Source organism: Pimephales promelas, chromosome 12 (assembly GCF_988280905.1).
Source record: "Pimephales promelas chromosome 12, fPimPro1.hap1.1, whole genome shotgun sequence".
NCBI lineage: Eukaryota > Metazoa > Chordata > Actinopteri > Cypriniformes > Leuciscidae > Pimephales > Pimephales promelas.
Genome location: NC_142780.1, coordinates 4,895,220 through 4,915,848, shown reverse-complemented (window position 1 = coordinate 4,915,848; position 20,629 = coordinate 4,895,220). Strand labels below are relative to the sequence as shown.

General features: G+C 39.0%; 1 protein-coding gene across 6 annotated transcripts in view; it reads right to left on the bottom strand.

The window, feature by feature from the left end:
* The window catches only part of plecb (plectin b), a 197,295-nt gene that overhangs the window by 55,356 nt on the left and 121,310 nt on the right, over nucleotides 1-20,629 (bottom strand). For 3 of the 6 annotated variants that reach the window (XM_039651260.2, XM_089117430.1, XM_039651259.2), the window contains 3 exons: nucleotides 12,832-12,893; nucleotides 4,053-4,142; nucleotides 409-486 (listed from right to left, as the gene is read on the bottom strand). In XM_039651260.2, the coding sequence (XP_039507194.2) occupies nucleotides 409-486; nucleotides 4,053-4,142; nucleotides 12,832-12,893 (230 nt within the window). Of the gene's footprint in view, nucleotides 1-408; nucleotides 487-3,282; nucleotides 3,319-4,052; nucleotides 4,143-12,831; nucleotides 12,894-17,201; nucleotides 17,522-20,629 lie in introns of those variants that run through there. The other 3 variants (XM_089117431.1, XM_089117429.1, XM_039651262.2) reach the window with 2 other exon arrangements.

Genomic DNA, 20,629 nt, shown 5'->3' with positions numbered 1-20,629 from the left:
CAATTCACATTTGAGTTCAAGTTTAATGTTATATATTGTCTAACGAAACTCCATTGTAAGCATGTTTAAATACTGTCCACCTAAAAATAAACCTTGTATGACTTGATTTTTTTCCTGTGAAACACTCAATGAGTCATTTGTAGCAGAAGCTACTCTCTTCCACACTATGAAAGTTAATCATAACCACAACTGAGGATGCACATGTTGGCTTTGTTTAATGCAGAATCTGCTCCCAATTAACTTTCACTTTATGTCTGTTATTAGACATTCTGCTAAACATCACCTTTGGCAAGGCGCGAAAAAAGAGGAAAATACAGGTTTGGAAACAAAAGAAGTTGAGTAAATAAGGACAAAAGTCTTAAAAAACAATCGTTTAAATTTAGTTTGAAAGATGAGTTGGTCTCGTACCTGCCGGCGTCTGAGGAAATCCAGTGCTATCTGCACATTCTGCAGTTTATGGAATCGCATGCGTCCTCTCTCACGAGGCTGTGGAGACAGACAGAAGCCGGGTAAGACTCATAACACAAAGGACGAGACTGAGGCGTCTCCTTGAGCATCCAAGCTCCTTTTGAAGGTTGAAAAGAAGGAAGAGTGAAAAATTACACTCTTAGAAGAATAGGTTCCATATAGAACCTTAAAAGGTTCTATCAGCGCTACATATTTGGAACCCCTAAAAGGTTCTATACACTCTTTAAAAAAGGGTTCCTCTGGGCTCTATATAGAACCCTGGGGTTCCATACTTGGCCAATAGAACCTTTTACCAAAAAAAATGGTTCTTTATATGAAGCGGGGCCTGGAACCATTTCTGGTTCTAAATAGAACCATTTCTTCTAAAAGTGTATGAAGCTAATATATATATGAAGAGTTCAGATGCAAAAGCCTCTAAATGCCATTTGAAATTTTCTTCTTTAATGATGATTTTTATCAAACTTCTATATTTCAGTTCAGTAATTTCACTTAAATAACAATTAATAGGTAATTATCATTGCTATTTAAGTGAAATTACTGAACTTAAATATACAAGCTTGATAAAAATGATCATTTTAGAAGAAAATTTCAAATGGCACTTAGAGGCTTTTGCATCTGAACTCTTCATATGGTTACAATTTACTGTGATGGTCCACTTTAGACATTCAGGCTAACTGCATATCAACTAACTCTCATTAGAGTATATTAGTAGACTGTATAAGTATAATACTGACAGGTACAGTATTTGCAAAGTTACTTATAGTCACTACCATGTCTGTTGGGGGAGCATCAAAATAAAGTGCTAGTATTAGCTACTAATACTCTAATGACTGGTAGTTGGCATGAAGCGGCAACGTTTTTTATAGTTAGTAGATTGTCTTAAGTGGACCATAAAAATAAAGTGTTACCTCATATATGAACACTAAGAAAATACAAAGACACCATGAAATCAAATCTTTAAGTCCACGTCTGCTAGCATTTATGACATTTACATGTAAGTGTACTTGAAACTAAATCTGTATTGATGAAATAGCATCTTTATCTTCCAGTTCAACTTGCGCTCAGGTGTGTATGCAAATAGGCGTCCAAGAAGCTCCACGCTAGAATGAGCACGTCCTCTACATAAACAAAACGAAATTTGATATGCCCCACCCCAACGTGCTGTTTCAGTATAGGAGATATATCAACACAGATAACTGAAAAACTGCAAGTGATTTCATAGGGTCTTCAAGACTATGGGGTCTTCCAAAGACGTCATCTAACTGACGCTTTTGACCATACGTCAACATCCGACGTTTTAGGGTACCCTTTAACGTCAGTTAGATGACGCTTTCCTAGGGCCTTTAGCCGTTAGGTTTAGGTATGGAGTAGGGTTAGGATTAGATAGCGTCATCTAACTGACGTTAAAGGGTACCCTAAAACGTTGGATGTTGAAAGTATGGTCCGTTAGATAACGTCTTGGGATGAGAATGGGCTCGTATATGACAGAAGTGATAATCATGTGACTTCAGGGATGTAGTGTGGTTAAAGGGATACTCCACCCAAAAATGAAAATTCTGTCATCATTTTCTCAGTCTCTCGTTGTTGCAAACCTGTATGAGTTTCTTTCTTCTGCTGAACACAAAGGAAGAACGATTGAAATTTCGGCACAATTGACTTCCATAGTATTTTTTTTTTCTACTATGTAAGTCAATGGTGCCAAACAACATATTGGTTCCAATCGTTCTTCAAAATATCTTCCTTTGTGTTCAACAGAAGACAATTAAGACAATTAAGAAGACAGTAAATTATGACAGAATTTTCATTTTTGGGTGGAGTATCCCTTTAACTATTGTGTATGAATGCTAAAAATATAAACATCTTCACCATCATTAAAAAAATCTAACACACCGTTTTATGCAAACACCATTTGATGACATGAACATCTTAAACTAGCTTTAAACTGTAGTCCAGACTGTAAATATGTCTTGCACAAAAGTTTTGTTCAGCACTAATGATCAATTAGAGGCATTTTGCCAATAGTCCGGGTAGTCACAGTACTTAAGCTATGTTTACACAGAAGCGATATGAAGAGAAAACGCAAAAGTGGTGTTGCGTTATTACTTTTTATTCTGCGTTTGGACGAGCGTTATGGGTGGGAAATCCACGTGCAAATGGTGACGCAAAAGTGTGTGAAATTCGATGTAGTATGCACTCCAGGCAGCCAGGTGGCAATGTGAAGCACTGCCACACAACAACACCAAGTCTGTACGCATGTGAACAACCTTCACTGTCTAGCGTTTTTACCCTTTACACAGGAACGTTTTTAAGATTTCCACTCTGGAGGGTGGTTTCACTTTTTTGCGTTTTTAAGCCCCCAAAACGTGGTCGCCGTGTAAACGAAAGGCACATCTGATAAAATATTTTTACGTTTTCACCCGAGATAGATATCGTTTGCTATTTCAGTCACACATCCAAATTTTGACGAGGTTCAGAGAGATGGAGTCATAAAGAGAAACAGCCTCAGTCATGCGCAAGTGGAATTGAAAAAGGGCATGTTATTCATATCAGTGAAACTTCAAAATAAAAGTCCCTCAGATTAAAAGAAAATACATACTTTATTAAGACGCAATGCTTTTTATTTGTACAATTCTTAATGAATTCTTTTAACAGTTAGTTCTTTATTTGAATCAGTTGAGAAACGTAAGATTGACAAACACTATAACTCTAGGAAGCGAGTGAAAACATGACTACAACAAGACTGGCGGAAGTGACATCATGCGCAAGCCAGCCACAGTGAGCGACCCATGCCAATGAAGCATCTACATCACTCACCAACCGTACGCTCCGCACAACGTCCCTCTCCCTCGTCTTGACCCAGCAAGAGAAGAGCAAAGAGAGCAGACAGAGGTCAAAGGGCAAAGGTCAGCAAAGAGATGGTGGGTCAGTGTCATAGGAAGATAGAATGAAAGGCAGAGAAAGAGTCAAAGATGTGCCACACAGGGGGGAAAAAGCCAGAGAGCGCCAAGAAATTAAGCAGTATGATGGGATGATGTCAAGATTTGGGATCTGAACCCAGTGTTTTGGATGTGATACAACATAACATCTTTTCAATTTGAAGATGTATTGAAGGGTGTTCAGGTCTTCCTCGACCTGAAAGTCTGGATCAGGACTTTGGATGTGTTTGAAGGCTGAGGGCAAGGTTGGATGTTTGAGGGTGGGATGGAAGAAGTGATGGGTCTTCTCTTGTTTGGCTGTGTTGCATTAGCAGAAGCATAGGCCCAAGGTCCTGTCCCAAATGGCACACATCATGGGTTTACAGTGGCTACAAGACCATAGGGCAGGGCTTCACAAATTTTTGTTTAGATCAAACCAACTATCTGCAATTTTCTAGTAACTTGACTAGCTTGTTCAAGTGTGTTTGATTAGGGTTGAAACTAAACTCCCTCCATTTGTCATTTGCGGATCCCCTTTGCAGCAGATATGCTCCCTCGCACTTCTACTCGACAGTCAAACCGGCGCAACGACTCGGAGGAAGACTGCGAGGGCTTAGGGTTCCAATTGGGACAGGGCCACATCAGTGCAAGGCAATCTGTAACACTCACCAGCGTCTCCCCGGAGAGGACCTCCAGAAGGGAGATCAGGTTGTGTCCATCTCGGAGATCTTCGTACAGGTCATTCACATGACGCTGAGTCTGAGGATGGAGAAAAAGATCGTTTTATGAGTATCGCAATAAAAATCACATCATCCCTGCAGTAAGAAAACAGCTTAGAATGCATCGTTATGCATCGCAATCACAGTTCTGACTGCCTACATAAAGCTGACACAAACATCCCAAAAACAGGTTCCTGCGTGATCGAGTTGAGCAATGAAATTAGCTCCAGGTTCGCGTTTAATTGGTTTAACTTTCCAAGAATTTCTTTGACAAAATTTTTATTATTGATCCTTCCCTTTGAGCTGCTGCTTCTTATTTTTTCATTCAAGGAAAGTATATGGTGATGCCAAAACTCAAAAATACAACTCAGTCACATATATTCAAATTCACTTACAAAATTGTTGTGGTACTTTTTAGTCCTTTTTTGGCAATATATGGGGGCTTTTACACTGGGCTCGTTTGCTGCGGTCCGAGCGTGTTTGTTCCCGGCGCATTGGTCTGGTTTCACACTTGATTCGAACCCTGGTGCGTTTACATGCATCTTACGTCATCGCAAACGTGCACGGCGCATGATAGAAAGCAGAACGGGGGTAAATATTGTGTTTTTTTATTAATTTGCTACTATTATGGTTTATTTGTGCGTGGGTGTCACATAAAGTGGACTTCTGCTGCTTGCAAACAGACTCTTTTGAGGAGACAGTGGATTTCAAAATGTGTTGCTCTAATTCCACGCACGATGCACGAATACACATTCTCGCTCGTATCCGAGGTAAATCATCAACACGATCATCCCTTACAAATGTTTTATTTAACTGAATAAATCACAATAAGCTAAAACGCATGCGCAGTAGGGCTGGGTAATAAATATCGATTTCTCGATATTAATCGATTCTCATTTTTACAAACCGATATCGATTCTTAAATCTCAAGAATCGATTAGTCATCCTGTTTCGTTTGAATGAATGAGACATTGTATCGCGGCTGCGCGCATCCAACAAATCGCAATAATCTTTGTCCTTTGTTACTATTGATATGAAACAAAGTCTCAATTTTCAAATTACGTCCATTTTCTTTAGAAATTCAAAAACATAAATAACGTTTTGCCGTTTTGGCGCTGTGGCGTGAGATCGCTCTGGCGCAGCTCTAGAGAAGCAGCAGCGCTGATCTCACTTCCGGGTTAATAATACCAGTCACAGCGCGAAATAAACATGAATGAGCATCTGAAAGTGTGTTAAAAGATAGAGTACAACTTATCGAAATCACTATCATGTCACATTGATTCGCTCAAACTGCGTTTCATCCGTGGAAAGACGTCAGTTAAACAGCTTGTAATCAATGTCATGTATCGTCATATTTACCTCAGAAAACCCACATAAGCTCGTTAGTCCACACTCGTTAGTGTTCTTCAATATTTAATGCATATTTGAATAAATCTGGCAAGTTTTTATGACAGCCACCATTTAAATGTTTATATTTCATATAATCTTCTTATTATAAAAATAAATAAAAGTATAATTTAAGTGTTTGTATAGCTATAAAACAGTTAATTATTACCTTCATATTAGGCTAATGAAGCCTAGTAGGCTACAACTAGACTATATATATAGACCATAGTTTACAGCATTTAAGAGATTTGATTCCCTTGAGAAAATTTGCCATTTATTGTAACTGATATCCAAAATAATCGCTATTGAATCGAATCGTAATCGAAATCGAATCGAATTGCAAGCTTGTGAATCGAAATCGAATCGAATTGTGAAATTTGTCTCAATGCCCAGCCCTAATGCGCAGGATACTTTACTTCCTGAACAAGTGCGTGCCTGAATGCGCGTTGCTTTCACATTCACGTGGACCGCGGCACGGTTCGGAAGCAACCGAACTCAGACCACCTCCTCCAGGTAGTCTCGGGTTCAGTACCCCCGGATCCCATGACGGCGTTCACATTAGCGATTTTTCATGCGAACCGTGCCCCGTTCCGAACTAAAGTGCCAGTGTGAAAGCTCCCTTAATCCCAATCCACTTTTCTACTACATAACTAGTAGTACTTTTCCTATTTGGGTGAACTATCGTTTTAAGATGGGCGGCAACTTCTAAATACAAGCATATATGTCTCTTGTTAAAAGGATAAAAACAACACCAAATTCACAATTCATGCTTTGCTCGGCAAGTACAGGACGGGGCAATGCATCGCTCCAGGCAGAAGGGCGGCCCACCTGCCTCGCGTCAAAAATAATCCGACAAATGATTTATTGAGTGACGGTGTAAATTAAATTCTTTGTTTGTTTTTTAATCAAGCCAGTCATACATACAGATGACAGGATTTTGGAATGAACTATTAATCTTACTAGCTACTATTATACAGCAAAGCCTATCTTCAGCACTATTTAAAACGTTAGTAACAATTGCTTTCAAAGATCAAGATCCAAATTAATGTACAATGACAAATGGGCGTAATGGGAGTAATGAGGCAGGCTTCGGATTTCTTTTGCTGTACTGAATGAGACTTCAATCTTTAGCGGTAATCTGCATTCTTCATGAGACAGCAGAAGAAACCCCCAGTCGAGAGCCTTAAGGAGGACAGAAATACCGTACATGCATGTGAGAGAGCAAGGCCTGCTGGGACACGCTGACAGATGGACCTACCTCAGCTCTCGAGTGCTGGATGAGTGAATGGAGCAGCAGAGGAAAAGAGGAAGGACACGGTGATGATGAGGAGGAGGAGAACAGAGGGTAGAAATGGAAGAAAGAAGTGAAAGTTAAAAATGAAGGACAACATTAAAGGGATAGTTCACTTTGAAATTAATTTTTGATATGTTTTAGCTTACCTCACGGCATCCAAGATGTAGGTGTCTTTGTTTCCACAGTAGTTTCAATTTTGACATTTTTCAGTCAAACCGTTGTTGTCTATCAGTCATACACTGGAGGCTGAGGGGGTCCACCAAAAAGCATGCACAGAGAAGTCCAAATTAAACATGATTTAATGACTCGTAAATGTAAGTCCACATTGATGGCCTAAGACACGAAACGAGCGGTTTGTGTGAGAAAACGAACAGTATTTATATCGTTTTTACCTTGTGTAATCACAGCCATGACAAAATGATCTGACGGCACGGGCGCTTCGGTCTGCGCATGCGCCGGAAATGATCGCTTGCGCGCCGACGTCACTCTTTGTTTATACAGAGATTTCGGAACTTTTACCTTGCACTAAACATATTTAGATATACGGGAAACCGCAATGGAAGAGGATTTCGGTATATCTAAATATGTTTAGTAAAAAGGTAAAACTTCCGAAATCTCCGTGTAAATATTGAGTGACGTCACACGCAAACGATCACTTCCGGCGTAACATTGAACTGATTCAGTTCGGTTCAGTTGGACATTGCACAACTGATTCAGATCACTTGGACGTCACTGTGATTACACGAGGTAAAAACGATATAAATACTGTTCGTTTTCTCACACAAACCGCTCGTTTGGTGTCTTAGGCCATCAATGTGTACTTACATTTATGAGTCATTCAATCATGTTTAATTTGGACTTCTCTGTGCATGCTCTTTGGTGGACCCCCTCAGCCTCCAGTGTATGACTGATAGACAACAACGGTTTGACTGAAAAATGTCAAAATTGAAACTACTGTGGAAACAAAGACACCTACATCTTGAATGCCCTTGAGGTAAGCTAAAACATATCAAAAATTAATTTCAAAGTGAACTATCCCTTTAAGATTAATATGATTTAAAGGCTGATGCTGAAACTACATCAGTTATTAGGCTTAGAAACTTAACAACAACTCGTAATGGAGTCATTCAACCAAAACTGAAGATTTACTGTACTTTCTCCTAGACACACAGACAGACAGACAGACAGACAGACAGACAGACAGACAGACAGACAGACAGACATATAGATAGATAGATAGATAGATAGATAGATAGATAGATAGATAGATAGATAGATAGATAGATAGATAGATAGATAGATAGATAGATAGATAGATAGATAGATAGAATAAAACGATGGATGGATGGATGGATGGATGGATGGATGGATGGATGGATGGATGGATGGATGGATGGATGGATGGATGGATGGATGGATGGATGGATGGATGGATGGATGGATGGATGGATGGATGGATGGATGGATGGATGGATGGATGGATGGATGGATGGATGGATGGATGGATGGATGGATGGATGGATGGATGGATGGATGGATGGATGGATGGATGGATGGATGGATGGATGGATGGATAGATAGATAGATAGATAGATAGATAGATAGATAGATAGATAGATAGATAGATAGATAGATAGATAGATAGATAGATAGATAGATAGATAGATAGATAGATAGATAGATAGATAGATAGATAGAATAAAACGATGGATGGATGGATGGATGGATGGATGGATGGATGGATGGATGGATGGATGGATGGATGGATGGATGGATGGATGGATGGATGGATGGATGGATGGATGGATGGATGGATGGATGGATGGATGGATGGATGGATGGATGGATGGATGGATGGATGGATGGATGGATGGATGGATGGATGGATGGATGGATGGATGGATGGATGGATGGATGGATGGATGGATGGATGGATGGATAGATAGATAGATAGATAGATAGATAGATAGATAGATAGATAGATAGATAGATAGATAGATAGATAGATAGATAGATGAGGCCACTAGAGGTCTCTGTTGTTACCCATCATGTCCACTAGCAGAAGCTCACACACAAATAATCAGATTAAATGTATAACATATTATTATTAAATGTATCACAGTCTGTGTTAAATTCATATACTGGAAAATCACCAACAACAGGGTGTATCATACAGTAATAAGTCTCATTTGTATTGTCTATCCCCATATATTGGGCCATTGCCCATCTTTCCCTCACACACACACACACACACACTCAGCTCAGTCGGCACAAAGCAATAAGTGCTACAGAACAGCTGATGACAGAAACACACACCTTAGTCAAGGTCAAACTCAAACATTCAGTCAGCAAACATAAACGCGTCAGTGTACAACACAGTTTGGCTCATTTAAAACCAGACGGACTTCATCTTTCTGTTAAATATGAATGATTTAAATAAGCCAAGTAATATGACAGGTTTATGTAGGTGTTCTCTGGATGCACATCATAAATGTGCGTTTATAATCTTTTTATATGAAACTGTGACTTCATTTTAGAAACTCGGCTTAGTAATGCATAATGAAACGTTATCAAAAATAATATTACACAATGACAGATATTAATGCCCAGGTTGGAGCAGATTTGTCAGGACACAAATGGGATTAAAATACATAAATGAATGTCTATGAAACACTAATGAACCTCCTCAGAGAAAACAGTCTAGTCTGAATAAGGCTTTTGTTCAATCACAGATTAAGAGCCGTAGACGAACACAGCCAAACATCTGCGCAGCACATGTGCTACTGTTGGCCGGCCGGACATGTGTTTATACCGCGGATATGATATGCGAGTTGCTAAATGAATCCAGATGTTCGTAACATGCAGGTTTGTCTTATATCTCGAACTCTTTTGTTGTAAAGTGGTCTCTTGTTTTCATCATCTACAGTGAATGAACAGGCTTGATTTGTAAGAGTGCAAATAACCTCCATTCTTATCCAGAGTTACATATTCATTTGGCTTTTCAGTGCACTCCTTTTCGGCCTAAATACAAGACAATTAAAAGAGATTTATAACCCGTGTGGACAGGATAATCCCATACGTTACGTCTCCCAATCTTAAAGTCTCTTCCATTCGAGTACACTAGTTTCTAAACTGGGTGGTCTGGCATAATGGTTAAAAATGATGCTGGTAGCCAATAGGCATGGGCATTACTGGTAGACGTGATAAACTGGGTGAAATGTGGTGGTATAAATGTCAGATTAACATTTCAAGTGGATCCAAACCTTTCATCAAAGTTATATGTGAATTTTGAACAATACCCGGTCTTGTCTCGGGACAACTTTGATGAACTTTTTTGATCCACTTCAAATGTTGACCACTGTAGTATTCCTGTTTCAAACATTTGCATTTGTATGCTACGTTCACACCGGACGCGAATAGCGCGTCAAATTCTACCGCGTCTAGTTTGACGCTTGACCACTTTGTGTTAATTCGCGCGTCAAGAGCGAAACTGACGCGGGTAAAATAAAAGTTTAAAGCGAAATTTACGCACGTCTCGCGCGTCAAAACCGAAACCCGTTGACGGCCATCTTTGTTTGTTGATCAAACATTCATCGAGAGATTCACCGCACTGTATTTGCTCTGGAGAGCTAGAACTGCGGTGTGGGGATCATCGTCGCCGTATATGTGTCCACCGGACCCTTCTGAGGCGAACCGTTTAGCTAGTTTCACCATTTGCTCGCTCCATGAGCTGCGCCTGGATTCACTTCACGGCCGCTGCCAGCGGTTTCCGCCTGTCCCGCGCCCAGTTTGATGACCTGTTGTCTCGCATCAGAGCGAGGATCACCCTCACCCTCATCCATCTAATCTAGCTGTCATTTATTTTTGTTTTGATGATTAATAGAGCCAGCTTCCAAAAGTTATTAACCTGTCCTGTGATTTTTTTTCTCTCTCACGTCCAGACACGAACTTATGCACATGTATGTTGGTTGTCTTTACATCATAATACTATTTCATATAATCTAGATATGGAATGAATAACATTCTATACAAAATGAACATGTCTCGTATATTGAAATAAAGTTTTGAGTGATAAAATATTTGCTTTGTTGTGTATTAGAACCACACCAGGCATTTAGTCATATTACAAAATAATTTATTGAAGCATCCAGATCCTTCACCACGTGAGCTAGCAGCTAGGCTCCTGATTGGTTAACGCGGCACGAATTCACGCCAAAGTTCATATTTTTCAACTTGGGCGGCAGACGCGAATTTGCGTCAAACGCGTGAATGCACGAATGGCACTAACTAAATCATTCGCACATAACGCGCTTAACGCGCCAGACGCTCAATTCGCGCCATTTGCGAGAATTTGGGAGATGGTCCTCACTGCGGAACATGAAATCCATGGGGAGGAGTCGGATCCAGATCCAACTCCTCCCACCTTACATACACCTAAACCTAACCAACTCCGCCCCCTGATCCCTAAACCCAACCCTAATCCTACCCATCTCCACCCCTTGGATCGTGATCCGACTCCTCCCCGTGGATCTCATGTTCTGCATTGAGGTGCTACTGGAACTTGGTGCCTCATTCGCGCCGCAGGAATTTTTTTACGCGCGTAATGTGTCTTTGCATTGACTTAACATTGAAATCATTCTCGCCTGACGCGCTATTCGCACCCGGTGTGAATGCCACCAAAAACGAATGGCCAAAACACAAAACTTTTAGTTTTTAAACATTTAGTTTTAAAACGGTTGTTAAAAAAAATCATGAAAATGACAAAAACACAGAACAAAATGACTAAATCTTTAACTAAAATTTAAAGAGAAATTCAAAAAAACTATATGTTTCTAAAAGGCCCAAAGCATGTGAACAGAACTGTGAATGAAGAATATGAATTGTTCATATTCTATTACTGACTGTTTACTTGTCTTCAATACGCTTTTCAACACTAATTTTTTTACATGCATTTCTTTATAGTCTAAAACATGCTGTGTTTTGTTTTAACCCAACTTTGGGTTAAATATGGACAAACCCAGCCAATGGTTAACATTTTTTAATTACATTTTTAACCAAACGTTTGGTTGTCCATATTTGACCCAAAGTTGGGCTAAAACAACCCAGCATGTTTTAGAGTGTAGTGAATCCTGACGGTCATTTTTAATGCCAAAAGAGGGTTTGTACTGGAGCAAGCTGTCCCTAACATCTGTCCCTAAACTTCAGGAGGACTGAATCTTTGATTAATACGGTAACACTTCACTTGAAGGGGTGTGTATAAGACTGACATGACACCATAACCATGACATGACATATGTCTAGAATATGACGTAGGGTTTATGCGTGTTTATGACAACTGTCATTAAGTGTCTTTCGCTCAATAATGACATTTTGAATACAAATACGACATTGTTTGAGATGTCTTTGTCATGACACCTTGACATTAAGTTAAGTTAAACTGTCATGTGGTTGGTTTTGACATTGGCTGTCATGAGGTCATAACTTTTCTTGTTCATAATAATTTTTCTTGATCTCAACTACAGTGGTACTAATTGAATTTGTCATTAAAAAGTTATAATGGCCTCATGACAGCCAATGTCCAAACCAACCACCTGACAGTTTAATGTAATGTTAACCCATAAAGCTAGGTGCTTTCTTAAGTTTGATAATTAATCTGCTATGTCATGTTTATGACAGGTTGTGTTGTCTTAGTAATGTCCAGTTGTCATGACAAAGACACTGACAGGTCATGATGTATTGGTTTATGTCAAGGTGTCATAACAAAGACATCTCAAACAATGTCATATTTGCATTATAAATGTCATTATTGAGCGAATGACACTTAATGACAGTTGTCACAAACATGCATAAAACTTCCTTCATATTCATAACATGTCATGTCATGTTTATGAAGGTGTCATGTTAGTCTTATGCACACCCCTTCAAGTAAAGTGTTACCGAATAATACTTGTATTTTATTGTATATAAGTAGCATTGGATTTGTCAGTTAAAATTATTAGTAATTATAATCAAACTTTCCCAAAGTTTAACAGTAAAAATGAACATGTACCTTTATCAAGTGTTTGTTCACCCATTTTGTGAAAGTCTTCTTCTGCACTCTGTCCCGTTCATCTGCAAAAGAGAAAGAAAACAGATCATTTAACACACTTCAGCAGTGTTTAGAGGAAATGTCTGGTTCGGAAAGGATTTAAGTGTGTCCTTTTACTAATGTTAACATACCGTGGATTTTTAAAATACTATTTTATGTAATTATTTCATTCTCTGTTGGCATGAAATGGAGGTGGCGATAGTATTTTCTTCCTTATTGTGACGTATCTGAGTGAAAAGCTTCTCAGACAAGACCAAATGTAGGCCGGGACTTGATTTTGTCCATTGGGAATTGAATAGATGGTTGTGGTTTGCTATTGGTGGATCTCTTGTGAGTGACAGGTTGCCCCGCCCTCACGCCAGTAAAAGCATCATCAGAGAAGAGGAGAGATGTCTATTTACATTTACTTGAGTACACAAGAGGTCTCTGACTATAGTACTTTTACTTGTACTTGAGTCAAATTTAGCGAGGGGTATCTGTACTTTTCCTCAAGTAATAAAGCTGTGTACTCTGCTGGAGAGTAATGACTGCAGGAGGAGTCTAGACAGCAAGCACAGGTTTGGAGAGAAGAAAATGCATTTTTAAGGCCTCAAGCTGGGAAATTTGAGCATGAAGGCAGAATAGCTTTAATCTTCAGTGTGCGTCACCACAGACACACCTCAGCCTGCAGAATCATGTTCCTCCCGCAGTTAAACACGGGAATACAGGAACCACACGGCTGCATCTGTCATCATTACTGGAGAACATTACTGTATTTCAAAACGACATGCTCACATTTGCGGTTAAAGTTAGTGTGTTAGTTAGTCAAGTTAGTCACACAGTAGGAGGACCTTAACTGCTAAAACATAACAGTTGCACTCTATTGTACAATACGTGGAGTTAAGTACAGGTAATATAAGGTTAGGTTTAGGGTTAGTATGCTACCAAGTTATAACACAGTTATTAGAATGACTGTAATAAGTCCATGCGAATAAAAAGTGCTACCTATCTAAGTATTAAGTTGGTGCATCTTAAATACATTTAAAGTACTTGAATTTCATTTGCAACACCATAGCAACCAACCAAAATACCTTAATTCACCCTAGCAACACCATCGCAACCAACCAAAATACCTTAGAACACCCTAGCAACCACTCAAAATACCATAGAACACCCTAGCAACCACCCAGAACACCCTAGAAACCACCAAAAATACCTTAGCAACCGCCTAGCAACCACCCAAAATGCATTAGAACACCCTAGCAACCACCCAAAATACCTTGGCAACTGCCTAGCAACCACCCCAAACACCCTAGTGTAACGGAGGCCGATTAAGAGTAAACCTCACTCCCCTGATCTCAATAGGCGCTCTAGCGACAGACGCTAGAGGCTGCAGTCTTTATCCTCCTTGTTAGAGCGCCCGACTCTCATGCCCGAGACCCGGGTTCCAGGCCCGCTCGGAGCGGGTCGAGTGGGACCCGGGTGTAGGGGTTACACTAGCAACCAACCAAAACACCATAGCAACCACCTGAAATACCTTAAAACACCCTAGAAACCACACAGAACACCCTAGCAACCGCCTAACAACCACTCAGAATACCCTAGCATCCACCCAACATACCTTAGCAACCACCCAGAACACCTTAGCAACCCACTAGAAACACCGTAGCAACTTTAAATTACTTCAAACTATACTTTTATACTTTAAACTACATAAAAATTCAAACTAATTTAAACTTTAGATTAATTTAAACTTTAAACTATGTTAAATTTCAAAGAAATGTAAACATTTGAATGTTAAACTAATTTAACTTTAAACTACTTTAAAATTCAAACAAGTTTAGACTACTTTAAACTTTCTGTTCAAAACTTTCAAAAGCCAACTTTAAGTTTGTCTCAACACTGACTTTAGTAGACTTTACCTCTTATTATAACCATAACCCAACCTCTAACCCCTTTAATCCTAACCCTACATTTACATCTAAACCTAACCGCACCTCAAAATCATTAGCAGTAAACGTGGAAACAACATGTAGCTGCACAGTAAATCCATATTTAAGATCGTTATAGACGGTTCAGGCCATCAAATGTAAAGCGTAACCGTAATGTTACTGTAAAAATGCACAATGAGAATAAAAAAAACAAAAAAAACAATGATTTTCTGGTAGTCTCGACTGTCTAGGAGCAAGTGCAAGACGAAAACTGCTGTAAACTCAAATCCTCTCAGCTACAGTTTCTCAGGCATGTAGGATTGAGAAGAAACGCTCTACGGCCCGAAGAGCCCAAACCTGGACCGATGGACATCACTTCTCATCCATATTATGAATGATGAGGGTGACGGATCTTGCTTTGAGGATGCAAGGACTGAAAGACCGTGATTGTGCCAATTAAAACATCCTGGAACAACATTCCTCTAAATGTTGAAAATGTAATCCCACCTCTAAACCTAACCCTATCCGTGAGTTATCCCTAAAATCAGAGGGAAATAACACTGATGTAGAAGTTGTAAGCCTAAACTTGACATACACCCTCAAATCTGATACACATGGTGGTCTAATGTCCAATTTTAAAACAGGATTGTGACTAAGAGTTGTATGACTAAATCGTGTGGGAAGTGTCGGGGACGCTGACTGTTAACAGGATCCCGACACTGTATGAATCACGTATCAAACAATCCTGGAGAACAGTACAACAGTGATGTTCAGTCAGAGCCCAACACCTCAGTCTAATTACGCTTTTTCAATAATTGGTGCAATTTTGGGCAATGGGACAATTGAATGTACTGTATAATACCACACAGGAGTGGAAGATGTTTGCTGGGCAACGGCACGACTCTCCTACAGTATCTATTGTTGTTCACTGAGGGAACAGCTGATTCAGAACTTCTGTTTCTGCTGGGTGGAGTATGATGAGCATATAATGAAATAATATAACCATGGTGACAATCATGGGTGGAGGGAATAAACCTTGACCTCTAATGCAAGACTTCCCTTTAGTGTTTGAAGAGCCTTACTGTGGATCAGTACGGGGTCTTCAGCAGACCTTTGACCACCATTCTTTGCCTTGACATGTATAACGTTACAGGGATAATGTTTAAACCAACGCCTTTGAGATTTAGCCTGTCGTGTGTGATGAATGTGAGAGGTTAACGAGACAATTCACTGTATTTTTCCTATACAATTTGAATGTACTTAATATTTTATGCAGTGTTACGTATACCTCTAATTGTCTGATGACATACTGTATGAGTCAGTAAAACAGGGAACGCTGTCTCAGACCCAATTAACACATCTTTATCCTGCTAAAAATATACCATTTATAAATATTGACACATTGGCCTTGGTCAGGAGAGACAGCTTTAGGTCTGACTTTTTATTGCACAATGAAAAGAGACACTGTAAGCAAGGCACTTGAGCAGATTGCAAACATTACAAGGCAAGTGATAACCCTAATAAAAACCTTCCGAATTACATAATGAGATAAATATGATTTCAGAATCAAGTAGAATTTAAAGGGACAGTTCACTTTGAAATTCATTTTTGGTATGTTTTAGCTCACCTCAAGGACATCCAAGATGTAGGTGTCTTTGTTTCCTCAGTATTTTCAATTTTGATATTTTTAGGTCAAACCGTTCGTGTCTGTCAGTCATATAATGGGGGTCTATGGTCACCACCTCAAAGAGCATGCACAGAGAAGTCCAAATTAAACATGATTTAATGACTCATAAATGTAAGTTCACATTGATGGTCTAAGACACGAAACGAGCGGTTTGTGTGAGAAAACGAACAGTATTTATATCATTACGTCCAAGTGATCTGAGGGCATGCGCGCTTTGTTTCTGTGGTTACAAGAGGTAAAAACGATATACTGTAAAAACTGTTCGTTTTCTCACACAAACCGCTCGTTTCGTGTCTTAGGCCATCAATGTGGACTTACATTTACGAGTCAGTAAATCATGTTTAATTTGGACTTCTCTGTGCATGCTCTTTGAGGTGGTGACCATAGACCTCCATTATATGACTGACAGACAAGAACTGTTTGACCAAAAAATATCAAAATTGGATCCAAAACTAATTCACAGTGAACTATCCCTTTAAATGTTGTTTTTACTGCTTTTTTTAACCCTGTTGGCATTTAATACTGAACTAAATTGAACTGAGATACGTACTAAATTGCATTCGATTTAGGCGTCAGTCATAAAAAATCTTGCAGTTTCACTTCTCAAAATATCTCCAAGATGAAAATACTGATGATCTTTGTCTGACGGACATCTCTAAATAATCGTGTCTAAGACAGATCACACCCTAATAATTTTGTGTAATTTTGTGAGCAGGTGTATCATCCCCGAGTACCTTTCCTGCCGTCCAAGGATTTGAGCATTCCCTGATAATACAAGTCATCCGAGGGGATCCTCTCCCTCCTGTCCCCGTCCAGGCTGTCAGTCGAGTATTCCCTCCGTCTCTGTTGCGTACTCATCTCCTCTATGTCACACAGTTCAGTCAGACACAAATCTCTGCTCTTTACAAGCTTCCTCACTTTCCCCAAAAGTTCCCGTTAAGACTTAAGGTTCCCGTTTAACTTCTGCGGTCCATTGTTCTTCTCCAGTAGCTGATGTCAGTAGGATACAGGTTCTGGGCCTGCTCTCGTGCCGTTCTGACTCAAGTGAGACGAGGGCGGTTGCAGGCCACCTCGGGTTATGTTTGGCTCCGCCTAATCCCTGAATGGTCATGTTTGTGGAGGGGTGGAATCAGGGAAAGTGAGTGGGAAGGTGTGTCTCTCCGCAAGCCTCATAGAATCCCACACCCTCTCCAAACAGCCACACTAAAGCATCACAATCTCCAAAGAGCGATGCAACAGGAAGTGTGTGACGAGTTGTGTAACATACACTGAGCACTGTGTAGAGTCATTATAGGAACAGAAGTTCTTCATGCCTACAGATATCACTCTCCACACACACACACACACACACACACACAGATGCGCCTCTTTAATGATTAACCACTGTGACATACCTGTGCGGTTGGGCAAGTATGACTAATGAAGAGTGTGTTCTGCCAAAAAGACAGGGTGAGGCTCTGGGATGGGCCGCTCACGTCTACACACGCTGGAGATTAACATTACTGAATCTTCTAAACCAACCCCAGTGAAATACATAACCAGAGGCTGCGAAATTCTTTCAAAATTCTCTAAAATAATCATTTCTTGTTTGCATTGGTGTGTATGTTTATCTGGACTTGCATGTGCCTCACCTCACCAAAGAAAGGGTTGACAAGTGTCGAAAGATTAAGATTTATGCAATAGATGATGAGTGATGTCCATGCGGGAGAAGGTCTCATAAAGATAGCCTAAACCACGCTCATCATCTGAACAGACCCACACTGTAAACTTTTAGTAGCGCTGAGATTTGATAACCTGTCGAGGCTCGCCAGTTATTTTACGGAGCGATTATTTTACGATATATCTGACTTATTCCTAAGCTGATGAGGAAGCTGACGCCTTCATTTCATAGACGTCTAAATGTCTGTTGATACAGAAAAAGGTATGAAGGTGTGGCATACATCTCTATCAACAGCTATAACAGCATTCATAACCTTTTTATGGTAATATGATATTTATTATATAGCCATTAAATTGAAGAAAAGTGTGTAAAATTGGGATTTCAATTAAAAGTTTTTTATATATTTATTTATTTATTTTTAACTTTCTATGAAACAATTAATCCTGGAAAAAAAAAATCGAACTTTTTTACATGACTTTTTGAATCAATATCAAGTATTCATCTTTTAACCTCACATAAACCTCAGATCTTTCTCAACCACATGCAAACATGCTAAACTTCTCTGAATCTGGGCTTAGATGCAGGCAAGAGTCAATGTGATCCAGTCAGAAGACATTTTGATTATCAATGGTAGAACTGACGAGCATTTTCTGGTGCCGTGACCCGGATCTTACAGTAGATCTCAGAATATTCCCAAGAATATCTTTGCCCAGATGATAAGGGTTAAAGATCGGATAGAGGTCTGGAGTGCATGAGACACTGTATAAACAGTGGTTTGCAACAATATCTATACTGTAAACAAAACAGATTTTTGCAAGTTGCAATTAAAACAAAAAAAAAAAAATACTGGATTTACAAGAAAACAGAATTTTAGTCTTGCTACTTCAAAATGTTTCAAAAAACAATAAATCCTGGAAACAATAAACACTGGAAAAAAAAAAAAAAAAAAAAAAAAAAAAAATCGAACTTTTTTTCCCCCCAACATTGATAATAAACAGAAATGTTTCTTGAGCATCAAATCGTCATATTAGAGTGATTTCTGAAGGATTTATAGTATGTGACTGGAGTAATGATGCTGAAAATTGAACTATTTTACAATAGAAAACAATTATTTTAAATTGTAATAATATTTCACAATGTTATTGCTTTTTACTGTATTTTTGTAATCAAATAAATGCAGCGTTGATGAGCAGAAGAGACTTAAAAAAATATTACAGAAACTCTAAATGCCAATAAATGGTATACTCACACTTTTTCATTTCATTTAATTTTGGCTTTTGGCATGTTTGTCATGTTTATATATAAAAAAAGATCAATTTATTATAAATCTACATATCCATTCACATGTATCATTATTAGAGGCATTGATTAAACTTACAGTATGATGATGAGATAAACTGTAAGAAAGGTAGTATCATTCACAGACCAGCTGATGCATAACCCACACATAAATGACAAGAGCTGGGTGAAAACTGAGATCTGATTGGCTGGCTTAACAGTCAGCACTTCTGAAGTACATGGAATACATACAGATTTTCAAGAGATTTGTTTGAGACGTGATTTTCGAAACGTGATATCCTTGAGCACAGTGTTTCAGATAAACTCACACCTATAGAGCATAATTGCGAAAACTATGCTTGGTTCTTGGCCAAAGCTACATCAGACTTTTTTTCCAGTAGTCAAGTCCACACAAGACCGAACCTTCAAACAAGCAGCGAGAAGCAGAAAACATGACTTTTTGAATCAATATCAAGTATTCATCTTTTAACCTCACATAAACCTCAGATCTTTCTCAACCACATGCAAACATGCTAAACTTCTCTGAATCTGGGCTTAGATGCAGGCAAGAGTCAATGTGATCCAGTCAGAAGACATTTTGATTATCAATGGTAGAACTGACGAGCATTTTCTGGTGCCGTGACCCGGATCTTACAGTAGATCTCAGAATAGTCCCAAGAATATCTTTGCCCAGATGATAAGGGTTAAAGATCGGATCTTTAAAGAGGTCTGGAGTGCATGAGACACTGTATAAACAGTGGTTTGCAACAATATCTATACTGTAAACAAAACAGATTTTTGCAAGTTGCAATTAAAACAAAAAAAAAAAACACTGGATTTATAAGAAAACACAATTTTAGTCTTGCTACTTCAAAATGTCACATTGAATTTCAATGTTACTTGCCATTTCTTTCCCAGCTATTTCGTAGTGTAAAGCTTTTTAAAGTAAATGCAACATCATATTTTTTTCAAAACATATATTTTGTTCAACGAAAAGGAGTAGGATTTAAAGGAGTAGTTCACTTTTAAAAAAAACTTTTGCTGATAATTTTAATCACCCTCATGTCATCCAAGATATCAATGTCATTATTTCTTCAGTTGAAAAGAAATTAAGTTTTTTGATGAAAACATTCCAGGATTTTTCTCCATATAATGGACTTCAGTGGGAACCAAATGGTTCAAGGTTCAAAGGACAGTTTCAGTGCAAACTGTTCAAAGGGCTTT